At 48.7% G+C, this 17,788-nt stretch overlaps 1 protein-coding gene across 1 annotated transcript in view; it reads left to right on the top strand.

The window, feature by feature from the left end:
* Positions 1–16,755, top strand: part of PRDM16 (PR/SET domain 16) — a 132,799-nt gene extending 116,044 nt beyond the window's left edge. Inside the window, 11 exon segments of the mRNA XM_087944701.1 lie at positions 899–1,052; positions 2,240–2,547; positions 2,549–3,636; positions 4,810–4,897; positions 7,245–7,417; positions 8,893–8,970; positions 11,596–11,765; positions 12,742–12,916; positions 13,574–13,798; positions 14,371–14,545; positions 15,984–16,755. Of these exon segments, the coding sequence (XP_087800827.1) occupies positions 899–1,052; positions 2,240–2,547; positions 2,549–3,636; positions 4,810–4,897; positions 7,245–7,417; positions 8,893–8,970; positions 11,596–11,765; positions 12,742–12,916; positions 13,574–13,798; positions 14,371–14,545; positions 15,984–16,118 (2,769 nt within the window). The 3' untranslated portion in view covers positions 16,119–16,755.
* Positions 16,756–17,788: the final 1,033 nt, after the last annotated feature.

Below are 17,788 nucleotides of genomic sequence, written 5' to 3'. Positions count from 1 at the left end.
GGGCCCTTGTGAAGACTCTTGGTAGGTTGGGCCAAAGGCCAATGGTCCTCTCTTCTTCTTCTTCTTCTTCTTCTTCTTCTTCTTCTTCTTCTTCTTCTTCTTCTTCTTCTTCTTCTTCTTCTTCTTCTTCTTCTTCTTCTTCTTCTTCTTCTCCTCCTCCTCCTCCTCCTCCTCCTTCTCTTCCTCCTCCTCCTCCTCTCTCTTTCTCTCTTTCTGTCTCTCTTTGTCTGCCTCTCTTTCTCTCTCTTTCTCTCTCTCTTTCTCTTTCTCTGTGTGTCTTTCTCTTTCTCTCTCTCTCTCTGTGTGTGTCTCTGTCTTTCTCTCCCTCTCTTTCTCTCCCTCTCTTTCTCTCTGTCTCTCTTTCTTTCTGTCTCTATCTCTGGGTTTAGGGTCATACACCGTTATATATTAAAGTCAGAAAGCATGCAAATGTGAGTAGATCAATAGGTACCATTTCGGTGGGAATTAAGGAGAAACTTCATAACAGTGAGGACAATTAACCAGTGGAGCAGCTTTCCTTCAGAAGTTGTGGGTGCTGAAGGTTTTTAAGAAGAGACTGGACAGTCACTGGTCTGAAATGGTACCAGTTCTCCTGCTTGAGCAGGGGTTTGGACTAGAAGACCTCCACGGCCCTTCCAGCTCTGTTCTGATTGATTGATTCCCTGCCCATTCGGCATATAGCCATGCCAGCCACAAGTCCATGGAAATTGTCTTTGGACACTGCCCGATCCCTCGGTTAAGAGACGGAGATGAGCATCATGCCAAGATAGTCAGAAACGACTGAACGACTGTGCAAATCAAATCAACACACAAACGCACACCAAATTCCCTGCGAGAAACACACCGTGTTGTCTTAATTTTGGAAGCTCAGGAGGTGTTGGTTTTGCCTTCTGCTCAGGTTTTCACGGACCCCAGCAACCTCCAAAGGCACATTCGCTCCCAGCACGTCGGCGCCCGGGCGCACGCTTGTCCGGACTGCGGAAAGACCTTCGCCACTTCTTCTGGCCTCAAACAGCACAAGCACATCCACAGCACTGTGAAACCTTTCATATGTAAGTTGCCTCAGCCACTGCCTTGCGCCCCAGAAATCCCCTTGTTTGTCTCTCTGTTTGTTTGTTCGTCCATCAAATTGATTGGCTGCCCCACTTTCCCGTGGGGTAATGGTTGAATGGAAGGGAGGGGAGTCAGAGAGGCTCGAGATCTGTACACAGGTAGTCCTCAACTTACAACCATTAATTTAGTGACCTGTTCAAATTGACAACAACATTGTAACTTATAAGCGTTTCTCGCAGTTACGACCTTTGCCCCATCCCCACGAACACACGGTCAAAATTCAAACACTTGGCCACTGGCATGTACTTAGGACTGTCACGGTGTCCCGGTCCCCTTGTCAGGGTTCTGAGTAACATACCCATAGCAAACAAAACTCTGAGGCAGGTAAATTCCTCAAAAAAATAAATTTATTGGCTATATCATATTGGCACAGGCTGGTGAAAACCGACTCTGATTATTCCTGCGGTTTTTACCTCATTAAAAAGTAAGCGTGGTTTTTTTCACTTTCTCAAACAAACAGCCACATGGTCCAATCAGGATACTGCCCAGTTGCCAGGTGACGCCAGACCCCTCCTTCCAAGCACCTGCAGGAATGACCTTGGTTCCCAAGAGAAAGCATTTTGTTTTGACCAGAAACCCCAACTATTCCCCCATCTCTCCCTGTCCCTCTTCTCCGGTGCATCAGCGCTGAAGTCTTGAAATTGGCCTCAGTCTGGCCAGCTTCAGGGCTGATCCCCCTTTTGCGACCTTCCGACAAGCCAAATTGATGCCGAAGCCACTTAACGACCATGTCAATCAATAACTGCAGTGTTTCGCTTAACAACCGTGGCAGGAAAGATCGTAACATGTGGCAAAACTCAGCAAACAAACATCTCACTTAGCAACACAAAATTTGGGGGCTCAGTTGTGGTCATAAGTCAAGGACTTCCTGCACACCTTTCAACTAAATCCCACATACTTTTTTGTTTTGCGTTGTCACGTTGTCCACATCTCCATTTGGTTCCCGTCGGTTTATAAACGGTTCCCACTTGCTCTCTTCTTCTTTCTTTTTTTTTTCACACCTGCCCTCTTCCCCCCCCCCCCTTTTAAAATACCGAGACCACCCGCTTTCTCTCGCACCCAGCCCCATTCTTTCATATTAATTTCATACTGGGTTTTGGTCTTTTGGTTTCTGTTGATGCTTTAGGCGAGGTCTGCCACAAATCCTACACACAGTTCTCCAACCTCTGCCGACACAAGCGCATGCACGCCGACTGCCGGACTCAGATCAAGTGCAAGGACTGCGGGCAGATGTTCAGCACCACCTCCTCGCTCAACAAACACCGGCGGTTCTGCGAAGGCAAGAACCACTACAACCCTGGCGGCCTTTTCGCGCCCGGTTTGCCTCTGACGCCCAGCTCCTTGATGGACAAGTCGAAGGCGTCGCCCAACCTCAATCATACCGGACTCGGCTTCGGCGACTACTTCCCCTCCCGGCCGCACCCGGGAGCAATTCCCGTTCTCGCCTGCTCCCCCTGCGTTCCCAGCTCTCGCCCCCAGCTTCCCGGGGATCTTCCCTCCCTCGCTGTACCCCAGGCCTCCTCTCTTGCCCCCCACACCCCTGCTCAAGAGCCCCCTCAACCACACCCAAGAGGCCAAGCTCCCCAGCCCCCTGGGCCACTCTCCGCTCCCGCTGATGTCCGCCGTGGGCAACAGCAGCCACCCTCTCCCTGTGGAGGAGAGGTTCAACAGCACCCCTTTGGGGAACTCCTACTTGGAGAAGCTCAAAGCCAGGACTAGTGATCTGTCGGACGCCAGTGACTTCGAGGACATCAACACCACGACGGGCACCGATCTGGAGACCACCACCGGTACCGGGTCAGACTTAGAGAGCGACGCAGAGAGCGAGCGAGAGAAAACGAAGGAGAAAAGTAAACCCCGGGAGAGCAAGCCAGATTTCGGCGGCGGTTCGGTCCCCGCTGGTTCCGCCAACAGCACGAGTGACCTCCCCATCTTCTACTCCCAGCACACCTTCTTCCCTCCCCCCGAGGATCAGCTGCTGCCGATGATGGGGGCCACGAACGATTCCATCAAGGCCATCGCTTCCATTGCCGAAAAGTACTTCGGGCCCGGGTTTATGGGCATGCAAGAGAAAAAAATGGGGGCCCTTCCCTACCATTCCATGTTCCCCTTCCAGTTCCTTCCCAACTTCTCCCACTCGGTTTACCCGTTTGCCGAGCGGAGCCTCAACCACAGTTTGCTGGTCAAAGCCGAACCAAAGTCGCCCCGGGACCTGCACAAAATCAGCGGGCCCTGTTCGGAGTCACCCTTCGACCTCACCACCAAGCCGAAAGAAAGCAAAGTGGCGGCCCAGGTCCTGCCCGCTCGTCACGCCGGCGAGGAGCAGCCTCTGGACCTCACGATTAGCAGTCGCATCCGGGCCAGTCATCACGGGAGTCGAGATCCCCGGAAGAACCACGTCTACGGCGAGAGGAAGCTGGTGGCCGGCGACGGGGTGCCCAAGATGAACCAAGCTCAGATGCTCCCTCAGCCTTCCCTGCATTACGCCAAGCCCTCCCCTTTCTTCATGGACCCCATCTACAGGTATTAACATTCTCAGCCTTGATGGTGGTGGCGGTGTGTGGGTGTGTGGGAAAGGCCTTGAAGGACGGAGGGAAAATTATGCTGGCGAGGAATGGCCAAGATAAGGGAGGGCCTGGCCCACAGATGCATAACGGGTAGGGGAAAGAAAGTCAGGGAAGAACCTCTCCAACCATATTGGGCTGCGAAAGGGATGGTGTCCGCATTGCGAAGTGTGTAATTGCAGGTGTGAGTGGCCTCGAGAAGTGAGAGAAGAGGGGCTACCTAGGGACACGGTCAGATAAGAGGCTCCTTAGACTTCAGCTGTATGATGGACGGACAAAGAGGGGAGAACGCGACGGATTTGAGAATCTGATTCTGGGAATTTGCGGTTAAACCAAACCTACATTTACACACGTAAACACTTCTAATTGTAAAACCCAGTGCATGGGCAAGTTGTGAGTCTCTCCATATTAGCTTCTTTGAGATTTCTCTTGCGAGCCGTAACAGAAAGAAAAGAATAAGAATAAGAATAAGAATAAGAATAAGAATAAGAATAAGAATAAGAATAGATAGTAGAAAATAGAATAGAGAAAATATGCAGAATAGAATAGAATGCAGAAAATGAACAGAAGAGAAGAGAATAATATAGAAGACAAGAAAATAATAAAATTTAGATTAGAATAGATTAGAATAGGATAGGATAGGATAGGATAGGATAGGATAAGATAATAGAAAATAGAATAGAATAAAATGAATAGAATAAATGAAGAATAGAATAGATAGAATAGAATAGAAAATAGAATGGGAATGGGAATGGGAATAGAATAGAATAAGAATAGAATAGAATAAGAATAGAATAGAATAGAATAGAATAGAATAGAATAGAATAGAATAAGAATAGAATAGAATAGAATAGAATAGAATAGAATAGAATAGAATAGAATAGAATAGAATAGAATAGAATTACAGAGTTGGAAGGGACCTTCGAGGTCTTCCAGTCCAGCCCCCTGCTCAAGCATTTATTTTTTATTTATTTTTTATTATTATTTTTAAATTTCAACCATTTTTTTGTACAGAGCTTAGCTCCTGGGCAGAAGGTTGACTCAGCCTGCATTTCCCTCCTTTTCCAAAGCATACAAAGGAGATTCTCCATTTTCTTCTGTGAGGTATGTAACCCTCTGTCTTGTTGTCCAGCAGGGTGGAGAAACGGAAGGTGGCTGACTCAGTTGGGGCACTAAAGGAGAAATATCTCAGGCCTTCACCACTGCTTTTCCATCCTCAGGTAAGGCCCAGAAACATTGGATGGCCAGTGTTCCATAACACCCTTAATTGTGCACAAACTAGTTATTGAACTGGACAGTGTTTTCAACCATTGATGGATGAAATCAGTGGTGGGATTCCATTTTTTTTTACTACCGGTTTTGTGGACGTGGCTTGGTGGGCGTGGCAGGGGAAGGATACTGCAAAATCCCCCTTCCCTCCCCAAGAAACCGGTTTTCAGCACCTCGGAGAGTTCCGCATGCAACACGTTGCTCTCCAAAGTTCCGGAGACTTTGATCTACCGTGAAATGTTCTACCACCAGGAGGAACACACCTTAGCCTTCAACCGTCTCAGTCTTTGGCCAAACCAGCTCGGACACAAGAACGAGTTGGCCTGCTGTGCCAAGCCATGGCTTTGTTAACCACGTCACAGCCCCACCATTGAGTTCACCCCAAGGCTCAAGGAGCCTTCCTTCTCCCTCCTTGGCTCCAGTCAGGAAATTGAGGAGGTGATGACTTTGGGGGGAGTGGAGAATGTTGGGAGTGGAAACATGGAAGAACCTCACGGTGAAGAAAGAGGAACGCCAGATTCGGGAGACCAGGGAGAAGCCTTGGAGCCTGGCTGGCTGGCATGGAGGAATTGTGGCCAGGTGGACCTCTCGACCGCAGGTGACAATTCCAGGCCTCTCCCAAGGTCTCTCCAGGAGATCTTGGCCTTGCAGGAGAACCTCAAGCGAGGAACCCAAAGCCTGCAGCCACCGCCTCTTTTTCCGAAAGAAAGCCAGGAAGAGGGAAATGATATCAGGCCCGAAGGAAACCTGTCACTTTCCAGAGAATGGGACAAGGGGTAGACACACTTCCTCCCTCAGGCCAAAACAAACAAACCTGGATTCCCTGCCAGAGTAACTTTCACTGGTGACACCACCTCCAGAGTGTCCGTTTTAGACCAGAAACCGGGTTCAAATCTTTGGCGTCCATCTCAGCTGAATTTGGAGGGTTTTGTGTCCCCGGGAAACTCTCATTGTTTCCTCGCTGGCCAGAGTCCCATTTGTCCCATTTTTTTTTTTTTTTTTTAAGAGTAGCGGTTCTGACTCTTTTGGGAACGGCTTTTTTCAAGGCTAAACTTAGGGGCTTCATTGTTTTCCTTGGGCTGGAAAGTTTGCTTAATAACTTCCCTCCATTTTCCTTTTCAATGGGCCCGGCCATGAGATCAAGCCCGCCAGGAAGATCCTGTGTTTGTGTGGGTCAGAATAGGGGAGAATGGCTCCGACAGCGCAGCTGGTAATGGCCAGCGGCTGCAGAGCAAGATAGCCACGGCCGAGCTCAGGCTGGCGGGGAGGGAGATAAAAATGACCCCCACCCCCACCCCAGGTTGACAGGGAGAACTGGCTGTTATGGGAGAGCCCATAATAATAGCATCCTTGTTACCACCTCCTCCTCCTCTTCTTCTCCTTCATCTTCTTCTTCTTCCCATCCTTCTCCTCCTCCATCTTCCTTCCTTTTCTTCTTCTCCTTCTCCTCCTTCCCCTTCCCATCCTCCTGCTCCTCCATGTTCCTTCTCTCCTCCTCCTCCTCCTCTTTCCCTTTCCCTCCTCCTTTTTCTTCTTCTTCTTCTTCTTCTTCTTCTTCTTCTTCTTCTTCTTCTTCTTCTTCTTCTTCTTCTTCTTCTTCTTCTTCTTCTTCTTCTTCTTCTTCTTCTTCTTCTTCTTCTTCTTCTTCTTCTCCTTCTCCTTCTCCTTCTCCTTCTCCTTCTCCTGCTTCCCTTCCCATCCTCCTCCTCCCCTCCTTCTTCATCTTCCTTCTCTCCTCCTTCTCCTCCTCCTTTTTCTTCTCCTCCTCCTCCTCCATCTTCCTTCTCCCAGAGTGCACAGGTAAAAATTAAGCTAGAGTGTGGAGCTGCCCTACTACTTGCCTTTGGACAGGTGTAGCCAGGCCTCGCACACCCCGACACCTGCCTGGCTGGCCCATTTCTTCTGCAGCCGGCAAGGCTGGCAAGGCTTCCCTGAAGGCCTCTGGAGCTGGTAGGAAAACTCTGGATCGATCCAGAGCTCAGTTATTGGCTCCAGAGGCCTTGCTGGCTGCAGAAGAAGAAGTTCCTGAAGGCCTCCGACAGCGAAAAGGAGGCCAGGGGTGAAGCGTTGAAATGAGGTTAGCCCGTGGATGGCATTCCCCCGAAAATAAGACCTGGTGTCTTTTTTTGGTGGCAAATATATATATATATAAAATAACCGGGTCTTATTTTCGGGAAAACACAGTAGGAAACTGCTTGTGATCCCCTTCGATCCTCCACTTTCTTTCCCCCCAAAATTTCCAAGCATCTGCCCCAAAATGTAGCCTTGTGAAACTTGGCTTTTCTTTTCTCCTTTTAGATGTCAGCCATAGAAACCATGACGGAGAAATTGGAGACATTCGCAGCCATGAAGACAGACGCCGGGGGGACTTCCTTGCCCCCCCTCCCTCACCACCCGTTCAACTTCCGGTCGCCCCCTCCCACCTTATCGGATCCCATTTTGCGCAAGGGCAAAGAACGTTATACATGCAGGTAAAAAAAAGAGAGGGAGGGAGGGGTGTGTGTGTGTGTGTAGATACCAGACCATAACAGGGAGAGACTTGGGGATGTGAGGCTGAAGAGAAGAAGACAACCCTAGATAGTTCAGAGCCTTCTCGTTCTCCTTGCTTGCTCGCCCACATTTCCATGGAGGAAAAGTCAGTGAAGATCTCCATGCAACCAGGAAGGGAGGGAGGGAGGAGTAAGAAATGGAAAGGAAAAATAAGAATGAAGGAAAGAAGAGGTGGGAAGGTAGGAAAGAGGAGACTGAAGGAAAGGAAGGGGAAAGGAGAGAGAAAGAGAAGGAAGGAAGGAAGGAAATGGGAGAGGGAAAGAGATAGGGAAGGAAGGAAGGAAAGGAAGGGCGATAGAGGGAAAGAAGGAAGGAAGGAAAAAGAAGGAGTGAGAGAGGAAGGAGAAAGAAATGGAAAGGAAGGAAAGGAAAAATAAGAATGAAGGAAAGAAGAGGTGGGAAGGTAGGAAAGAGGAGACTGAAGGAAAGGAAGGGAAAGGAGAGAGAAAGAGAAGGAAGGAAGGAAGGAAGGAAGGAAATGGGAGAGGGAAGGAGATAGGGGAAGGAAGGGAGGAAAGGAAGGGCGATAGAGGGAAAGAAGGAAGGAAGGAAAAAGAAGGAGTGAGAGAGGAAGGAGTAAGAAATGGAAAGGAAAAATAAGAATGAAGGAAAGAAGAGGTGGGAAGGTAGGAAAGAGAAGACTGAAGGAAAGGAAGGGAAAGGAGAGAGAAAGAGAAGGAAGGAAGGAAGGAAATGGGAGAGGGAAGGAGATAGGGGAAGGAAGGGAGGAAAGGAAGGGCGATAGAGGGAAAGAAGGAAGGAAGGAAAAAGAAGGAGTGAGGGAGGGAGGAGTAAGAAATGGAAAGGAAAAATAAGAATGAAGGAAAGAAGAGGTGGGAAGGTAGGAAAGAGGAGACTGAAGGAAAGGAAGGGAAAGGAGAGAAAGAGAAGGAAGGAAGGAAGGAAGGAAATGGGAGAGGGAAGGAGAATAGGGGAAGGAAGGAAGGAAAGGAAGGGCGATAGAGGGAAAGAAGGAAGGAAGGAAAAAGAAGGAGTGAGAGAGGAAGGAGTAAGAAATGGAAAGGAAAAATAAGAATGAAGGAAAGAAGAGGTGGGAAGGTAGGAAAGAGAAGACTGAAGGAAAGGAAGGGAAAGGAGAGAGAAGAGAAGGAAGGAAGGAAGGAAGGAAATGGGAGAGGGAAGGAGATAGGGGAAGGAAGGAAGGAAAGGAAGGGCGATAGAGGGAAAGAAGGAAGGAAGGAAAAAGAAGGAGTGAGAGAGGAAGGAGAAAGAAATGGAAAGGAAAGGAAAAATATACAACAATAAAAACTAGTAAAAGAGAATAATCATAGAATAAATTAATAAGATATTATTATTATTATTATTATTATTATTATTATTATTATTATTATTATTATTATTATTATTATTATTATTATTATTATTGGCCTTCTAGATACTGTGGTAAAATCTTTCCGCGTTCAGCCAATCTAACCAGACACCTCCGAACACACACAGGGGAACAGCCTTACCGGTGAGTAAAAAATAAATAAAGACACTTTTGTCGCGTTTTATAACCAGAAGGATGGAGTATTCATAAGATTTGTACCTAGAACCGGTGCTTTAGAGGCTTCTAGAGGAGGGAATCGCTGGAAATGATTCCTCAATTCCACAGTGGGCATCGCACAGCAAAATCCAGGTTTCAGGCTTGGCTGAATGAAGCTGGCACTTTTAATTTTTCCCTTCCCAGTGCAAATGTTTGCACCAACATCCATCCTGGGACGGTGCCATCCTCACCTCCCTTGAACCCTCAGTGGGTTCCAAATAATAAGGAATATAACCCACAACAACAACTGCATTTCTTAACACCAGGGTGGGATTCAACCGGCGTAACAACCGTTTAGTGAGTGTGTGCTTTGAACTACCGCTTCGCCTGAACCAGACCAAGCCGGCTGAATCCCACCCCTGCTTAACACCCAAAATGCTGTTAGAGACTCAGAGGAACAACCTGGTAGCTTTCAGCCGGGACACCTGCATTTCAAATCTAATTCTTTTCAATTAAAACTTTTTTTTATTAGTTTATCGAAGAGTAAAATACAAAAACCATGGAAAAGTAAGAAGAGTGGAAGAGGAAAAGACGGGGGTGTTGTGTAATAGGAGGGGAGAAAAAAAGAGAAAAAACCACCTATGTCCGATTCTCTTCGGCACAATCAAAAGTCACAACATTACAACAACTTTTTTGCTTTTACACAGCAGGATTACATTTCATTTTGTCTCTGCTTCGAAACGGCTTCCGGATTATGTGTTTGCAATGAGGGGGAAAAAATAATAATAATGAAACTTTGATTCTGTTTTTTGTAAATTAGACAGGCTTATTGTTATAGAAATGGCTTGTACGTATCGCTGGGTAAAATTAAAATCTAATTCTTGATTTGCACAACCCAAACTAAGGCGGATGCAACAGCTTTGCACAGAGACAGAAAAAAAAAAAAAAAGAATAACTCACAGTTAGCTTTTTAAATTTGATTATCTGTTCGCCTCGACCGCCGATTAAAACCAAGATAGGATTTCTGAATCTATCTTTAACCCAATTCTCTGGAGCCATTTTTGTATGCAAAAGAAGAAAAAACAACTATTGTTAGAGAACAAAAGAAACACGGGAGGAGAAGGGAGAAGAAAATTTGAGGAGGGTTTATGGGGCCACCTTAAGCAATGGGCAATATTCTTTTAAAAAGAGGTAATATTTGGCACAGTAACCCTTTCTTGTTTCTCAGATTATGAGCTCATTCTACACACACTCCCCACCCCACCCCCAAAAAAAACCTTTAGGAAGAGAATTTCAGAAAGGTATCTCTGCTGGTTCCAAAAATAATAAAGATATTTTGGGGAGAGCTGCTGTGTTTCTAACTTTTGCACATTTGGAAAGTATGCACGGTCTGCATAATGTAACACCCTGACAGAGAGAGAGAGATACAGACAGACAGACAGACAGACAGACAGACAGACAGACAGACAGACAGACAGGAGGGAAAGAAAGGATAGGTAGAGAGGGAGGGAGGAAGAAAAGAAGGAAGGAAGAATAAAAAAAGATAAAAAGGGAAGGAAGGGGAAAGAAAGGGAGGAGGAAAAAGGAAGAAGAAGGGAGGGAATGCAGAAGAAGGGAAAGAGAGAGGGAGGGAAGAGAGTGAAGGAAGGAAGAATAAACAAGAAAAAGGGAAAGGGAAAGAAAAGGAGGAGGAGGAAGGAGGAAGGGAATGCAGAAAAAAGAAAAAAGGAAAACTGAAAGAAGGGGAAGGGAAAGAGGGAGGGAAGAGGGAAGGAAGAATTAAAAAAAGGAGGAAAAGGGGAGGAAGGGGAAAGAAAATGAGGAAGAATGAAGAAGGAAGAAGGAATGCAGAAGAAAAAAAAAAAAAAGGAAGACTGAAACAAAGGAAAGGGACAGAGGGAGGAATGAAAAAAAAGGGAAGAGAGGGAAGGAAGGAAGAATAAGAAAGAAGGAAAAGGGAAGGAAAAGAAAGGGAAAAAAACACCAAGGAGAGGGAAGAAGAACAAGAAAAAAGAGCAAAATTTGGCTGGATTTGACTGCCTTTTCTTCACCCGCTAGACTTTGAGTCTGGTGTCTTCCTGCAATTTTTAATCCCCTCTTTGCGCGTCTCAACGTGGCCCCCTTGAGCAAGCTCAGAGGAACTGCAGCCCTTAAGTTTTCCTTAAGTCCTCCCCTTCCCACCGGCCCCTGGAGCAGAGGTGGGATTCAGCCGGTCCGGCCTGTTCTGGCATCCTGGTAGCGGAAACTTTGACTAGTCCAGAGAACCGGCAAATACCACCTCTGGCTGGCCCCGCCCACCCCGCCCTTACCTCTCTTATATTCCCTTGTTTTCTTAGCTCAGCTGATTCTCCGTGCCTCCGCTGAGCTAAAAAAATAGCTCACCTCACTAGCTCGCTAACTCACTGTTCACACAGACAGCGGTTTTCAAGTACTGCGCACGCACGATAGAACCGGTAGGAAAAAAAATTTGGAAACCCACCATTGTCCTGGAGGGCCTGTTAAACAGGATGGCATTGAATAGGGTGGCAAGAAAGGAGATTTGACCCCCAACGTGTTTCCCCCCTTCCCTCTCTCTCTCTCTCTCTCCTTCTCCCCTTTCTTCCCCGCTTCCAGGTGTAAATATTGCGACCGCTCGTTCAGCATCTCATCCAACCTCCAGCGCCACGTCCGGAACATCCACAACAAGGAGAAACCTTTCAAATGTCACCTCTGCAATCGATGCTTCGGCCAGCAGACCAACCTGGACCGACACTTGAAAAAACACGAGCACGAAAACGTCCCAGGTAAGCTGAAGATTTCACCGCGGCGTCCGCACTGTCCCCGTCCCGCCCCTTCTCCAATAAAAATGTTGCTTGCCGCTCTGGTTTTGTTGTGGTTTGCCGGCAGCCTGTGTAGATGGCAGTGGGGAAGAACGGGGACCAGTCTGGGAGTCCGGGGAGGACTCATTCAATGCAGGGATGGGGCCAGGACCACCTGGGAGCGGGGTGTTGCCTTCGGAGCCTTCAGAGTCTGGCGGCAGCAAGGCCGAGGATCCAGGGGAGCCTGTTCCCAGTGTGCGTATGCGCAGAGCTGCTAGAAGACGAGAGCAGCTGAAACAAAAGGGGCGACTCAGGAGTAAGGCTTGGAGGTGATTGCCCCACCCCATTAAGGGATAAAGGACAGGCAAAGGTGACGAAACCTTTGCAGGAAGCAACGCCCGGCTCCCCCCGCCTGGTCTTCATATCATCCTGGACAAGTCAAGCAAATTTTTGACTTCTCCTGTCCTTTGTGGTTCTGCTCAATTTCTGGTCTAATCAATACCAAGGAGGATGAAGGCTTATCTTCTCCCATGGTCCCATCATGCATCAAAATGTCCATGTCCATCTTCAGTTTTTAACCTCCTCCTCTTCCTTCTCTTCTTCTTCTTCTTCCTCCTCCTTCTTCCCCTTTTCCTTCATCTCTTCCTCCTCCTCCTCCTCCTTCTTCCTCCTGCTTCTCCTCCTCCTCCTCTACTACTTCTTCTTCTTCCTCTTCCTTCTTCTCCTCCTCCTCCTTCTCTTCTTCTTCCTCTGCATTCTCCCCATTCTCCTCTTCCTCCTCCTCCTCCCCTCTTCCTCCTCTTCTTCTTCTACTTCCTCCTCCTCTTCTTTTTCCTCCTCTTCCCCATTCTCCTCCTCCTCTTCCTCCTCCCCTCCTGCTTCTCCTTCCTCCTCCTCCTCCTCCTCTCTCTTCCTCCTCCTCCTTTTCCTCCTCCTCCTCTTCCTCCCTCTCCTGTTCCAGTAAGCCAGCATGCCGGAGTCATTACAAACCACTTGGGGAACAACACATCTTCGCCCACTTCCGAATCAGAACACCAAGCACTTTTAGACGAGAAAGAGGACGCCTACTTCTCTGAAATCAGAAACTTTATTGCCAATAGCGAGATGAGCCAATCGACGGCTTTAGTGGAGAAAAGGTAGGCAAGATCACCCAGAAAGGTGTCGCTTCTCTCTTTAACCTCAGTGGGCGATCAGGGTTCCTGGTGGATTTGACTCTTTCCACAAGCGTCGTAAAATGGGGCAGAACTCACTTAACCAACTTCTCGCTTAGCAACATAAATTGTGGTTGTAAGTTGAGGATGTACAGCAGGGGTGGACTGCCACCGGTTTAACAACCGGTTCTGTGAGCGTGTGCTTCGCTAGAACCAGTTCGAACCAGCAGAAGCCGATCACTAGTGTACAGTTCTCTCCACCCCTGACTTTTCTAATTGGAAGAGAAAGTCTAACGAAGGGTCCATTTCCCTTCAGTCCCCAAGGAACATCTCCGTTGGATCTCACACGGATCCCGTTGCTCACACGATTCAGGCAGTTCAAAGGAGCATAAAGATTTATTGCAAGTTTAAGCTCTCTAGGAGAATCTGGCCAACTAACAATCAAAGGGAAACGAGCGGGAGATAAGAAAGGCATTCAAAAGTTGGCTGGACTTAGACTTCTTGTGGTCGCGCAGGGACTCATTTGACTTATGACGCGTTTGACACCTCCTTCCCTCGGCCTCAGCCTGGTTATCTCCTCCATGGGCTTCAGAAGGCTTTGTCGACCCTTGTCTTTAAACCTTTGCGCTCTCTCTCAACCAGGCCCGAAATCCAGAACGCCGACGGCGCCACCCACGGTCTTCCGAACGACAAAGTAGAAGACATCGATGAGGAAGAGGATGAACTGGAAGAGGAAGACGATGACAGCCTGACGGGGAAGTCTCAAGATGAGACGGTGTCGCCCACCGCCGAGCCACAAGGAGGGTATGAGGAGGAGGAGGAAGATGAGGCCGCGTCCCTCACCATGAGCTTTAACCGTGCCCAGAGGTGGGTTTCCACTCTCTCGGTGGGAGGGAGGGGACCCTCGCTTTTCTCTTCTCATTCCACGCCCCCATGAATGAGTGATTTGGGACAGGCTAGAACGTCAAACTCCAGAAATTCACGAGAAAAGGGCTCGCCAGATTCTTTCAGCTGCTGGTCAACTCCAAGATGTTCCCATGGTCCACAGAAATGCATGACCCATGGTCCTCAGATCTCTAGGATCACGGCAGTTTGAGCGAGCGACAAGGCCCGATCGGGGAGGGGGAATATCCACGACACGGAGAATCGCTCGAAGTCGGGGAGGGGCGTGTACAGGCTCATGCCGCTACACCCAACGTCTGCTCCATGCTCAGCGATCTTGTACTATTATGGCTGTGTCTGTCTGCCCGTTGTCCGTCCATCTGCCTGCCTGCCTGTCTGTCTGTGTCGCTCGCCCTCCCTCGTCTCGCATGAGGCTCTACGGAGTCCCCTCCCCTTCCTGGCATCTGCACAACCCCCTCCCCGAGTGTGTTGCAGCCGGATGTAACTAACAGGTCGCCCCTGCTTTCCCTCCCTCCCCTCCCCGGTGCTTGGTACAGGTGTACTGAGGAGAACGAAGCCGGCTTGTTAGATTTGGAACAGATGTCGGAATTTGGGAAGGGGCTGGACCTCCACCAGGCCTCCGAGGAAGCTTTTGACGTTAAAGCTGTCTATAATTCCACCTTAGATTCGGAGGCACTAAAACAAACTCTGTTCAGGCAGGCCAAAAACCAGGTAGGTTCGATCCTGAGTTTTGTAGCGAGGCTCGCCAAATTTCCCTGTGGACCCCAAAACATTGAGATCCCGAGACACCCCCCTTCTGCTCCCCCCCCTCCGGTCCTTGCCAGCAATGCCAATTTCCATCCAGATTAAGGAGCAGCTGTAATTTCCCCCCGCCCCCTCCATCCCCATGCCAATCTTCCATCTCCGGACCGAACTACCTGAGCAAAGCGCACATCGTCTTCCAACTTTCCTGCGGCTCGAATCCGTCCCTCGGGTTTCTAACAGGCATCTCGTTTTTCCGCTTTAAAACCTGGCTCGAGAATGCCTTTCGAATTTCTCTCGGGGGTCTTTTTGGAGGCAGACGCGACCGGTACTGGTGCCCTTGCATCCCTCTGAAATCTCCTCAGTCCCCCCCGCCCACCCACCCGCCCGGTCTGTAGAAGAGTTAAGATGTCCTCCCTTCACTGGCATCCCGGGAAGTCACTTCCGAGTCAATAGACACAGCCTTTGTCCAGCAAGGACGACTTTGCAGAACAGACGTTTCCTCTCAGGGTGGGATGCACGGGGGAGACCCCCCCACACATTTCTATCTCCTTTTCTGTTTAGAAACCGGCTCCCCCCCTTTTTTTGTTTTGTTCCCCTGCATGTCTCTTGTCTTTCTCATGACTTAAAACTAATCTGCCCAAGGTTTACTAACGATTCGGTGTCCTGCTTCTTTGTGCCTCGTTTTGTCATCTCCTTTGAGAAGAGGATGGGGATTTCCACTCCAATAATTTATTTTCTTTTGAAGGACATAAAACTGCAAAGGGAGACCCCCGTGGCCTTCGTCCTAAATGTTGTCTCGTGTGTCTCGGGATTTTGGCGGGAGGTTTGTTTTTGGGGGGGGGAACGGAACCCGTTCACTTCTCCTGCGAAGAAATCTCCCATCGGTCCATTCCTAAATCTAGAATCAATCATTTATTTGGGGAATTTCTGAGTGCCGAAGGGGGCCTTTACCTTTCCGTAGATAATCAGCTTAAATTAAAATTAAATTAAAATGTAACACCGTCATGTACAGTAAAACAAAACCAACTAAAACCACCCGATCTGTTCCTGTTTCTGTAGCAACCAGCTCCAAATCTTTGCAAGCAAAGAGAAATTGCATGCCAGATTCCTTGGTGTTCACCTTCTGTTTTAACTAGGGCAGGAAGTGGCCCCTAACAGTCTCGGGGCCACAAACCCGGCGATGTGCAAATTCTCCAACTTCAACAAGAGTTCAAGCACAGTGGGCACCCTGCGGTGCCACGTTTCCCTGTCTTTGGGTGATGGGAGCTGACCCCCCCCAACAGCTGGAAGCCCCCTCCCAGTCCGTCTCCAGATCGTCCCAGATCTTGGAAATCCCGCAGATTCTGAAGTCCAATTCTCCCGTTTGCCGCGTCTTTCACGTGCTGTTTTCTTCTGTGCTTCATAGGCTTACGCAATGATGTTGACTCTTACCAAGAACAACCCCTTCCATCCTTCCTCCCAGAACCCCCTGGACGCCTGGTTGAACATGGCTGGAGCCGCTTCCGAGCCAGGAACCTTCAATGCCGTCGGCCACCTCTGAGATGCCCAGGGAGGTGGCCCCGCCAGGATCCCAAGCGTGGGAGGCCGAGGTGCCCGCCCGTTGGCCTCCTCAGCTCTCCGGCGAGCGGAAGATTGGCAGAAGGACACCCCCGGGCAGGAGAAACCCACCACGGACAGCTCCCTTCCCCCATCGGTCAAGCCCACCCACCTCGCCCACCTCTCCATCGCGGGAGAACGTTGGCTTCCGGTGAGGGACACACCAGGGTGGTGGACCCACCAACCCCGTCCTGACCCCTCTCCATGTTATCGCCCATGTTGCTGAGCCATCAAAGATGCACTTGCCCCCAGACCCCAACCCTTCTCCCCACAAAGGCCCCCCAGGCCCACCTGTCCAGGACTGCGACCAAGATGGTGACCTTCTACCCAAGACGTTCTCGCGATAAGGACCGTGTTGACTCTCTGTCGTTCTCCTCACCTGAGGTCCACGTGCATCCATCGTACCCCACTTTTCCTCCGGGGATTTCCCGCGGATTCCACATTTCCTGTGTCTGATGGACAACTCCTTCTAACAGACGGTTATTCTCTCACAGCCCGTCAACTTTTCTACCTGGGCTTCAAGAGGCAGACTCTTTTCCCTGCTTCCTCAACCTGGTGTCTTCTGAATCGAGAGGCTGGGTAGAAAACTTATTTTTAGGGGGTGGGGTGGGGTTCAACTACCTTAATTAATCCTCTCCCATCAATCTCCAATCAAGAGAAGGCAAGCTCGGCTCAGCCGGCGAGAGAGCCACGAGTTTCGCTGTGCCAAATTTTGCCTTGGAAGTTTTCAAATTTCCAATCCCCCCCCCCATCCCCCCCCCAAAAAAAAAGATTTATTTTTTTCCTCCCCCACTTAGGAATTTCTTTGGAATTTCCTCCAGAGATGTTAGGCACTGCTAGTGGTTATTCTAATTTTTTTTGTTCCCTGCCTGAGCATTCTCCGTCCACTGAAGGAGGATTAAAACCTTGAGCATTTCAGCCACGATAATCAGCAAACATTCTGCAAAAATTCTTCCTTTGGAAATAAAATAAAATAAAATAAAGATGGACCAAATTGTCTTGCATCCCACAAAATAGAACCTTTGTAGAGAAACACAAGAGAATCATATTTTCTAGCGTTCATAGTCCATGCCGTGAATTAAACGGTGGTTCATTAGAACTGTACATTCTTATTTTTATTTTTAAAAATTTCCTTCCTAATCCCGTTAGCTTCCCTCCGATCTTCTCTCTTTCCGTCACAGCCAGGAAGGTGCAAATAAATTTCAAATTTCGCTTGGGACGATCAATGAGTGTAACGTTGGCATTTGGGAATGTGGTTAGCTGAGCTCAGAGAGCCGCTCACAGCGGGAGGGGAAAAAAGCGAGAAAATTTTAATTTCATCCGGCAGTCCACGTTGTTTCTTCTATTTAAAAGGCAGCCTTTCTTGTTAGACTCCAGATGTGGAAGACACAGATGTCTGAACAAAAGGAGCATTTTCATTTTGTTGTACATTTTCGCCCGGGGTTTAGGGGTTTGTTTTGTCTTTTTTTTTTTTCATTCCCCCCACTCTTTGGGTTTCCAGATTTGCAGATCTTCAAAATCCGAATCTCTCCTCCTAACTTCGCCAATGTTTTCAAAAGGGGTTCTAGACCAAGATCGGTGAAACCGAAGTCGGACCGAGGCAAATCCGGCCTC

The sequence above is a fragment of the Notechis scutatus genome, chromosome 16 (assembly GCF_049901735.1).
Source record: "Notechis scutatus isolate UNSWTSFEM ecotype Mainland chromosome 16, rNotScu1.2, whole genome shotgun sequence".
Lineage (NCBI taxonomy): Eukaryota > Metazoa > Chordata > Lepidosauria > Squamata > Elapidae > Notechis > Notechis scutatus.
This window is presented reverse-complemented; position numbering and strand designations above follow the sequence as displayed.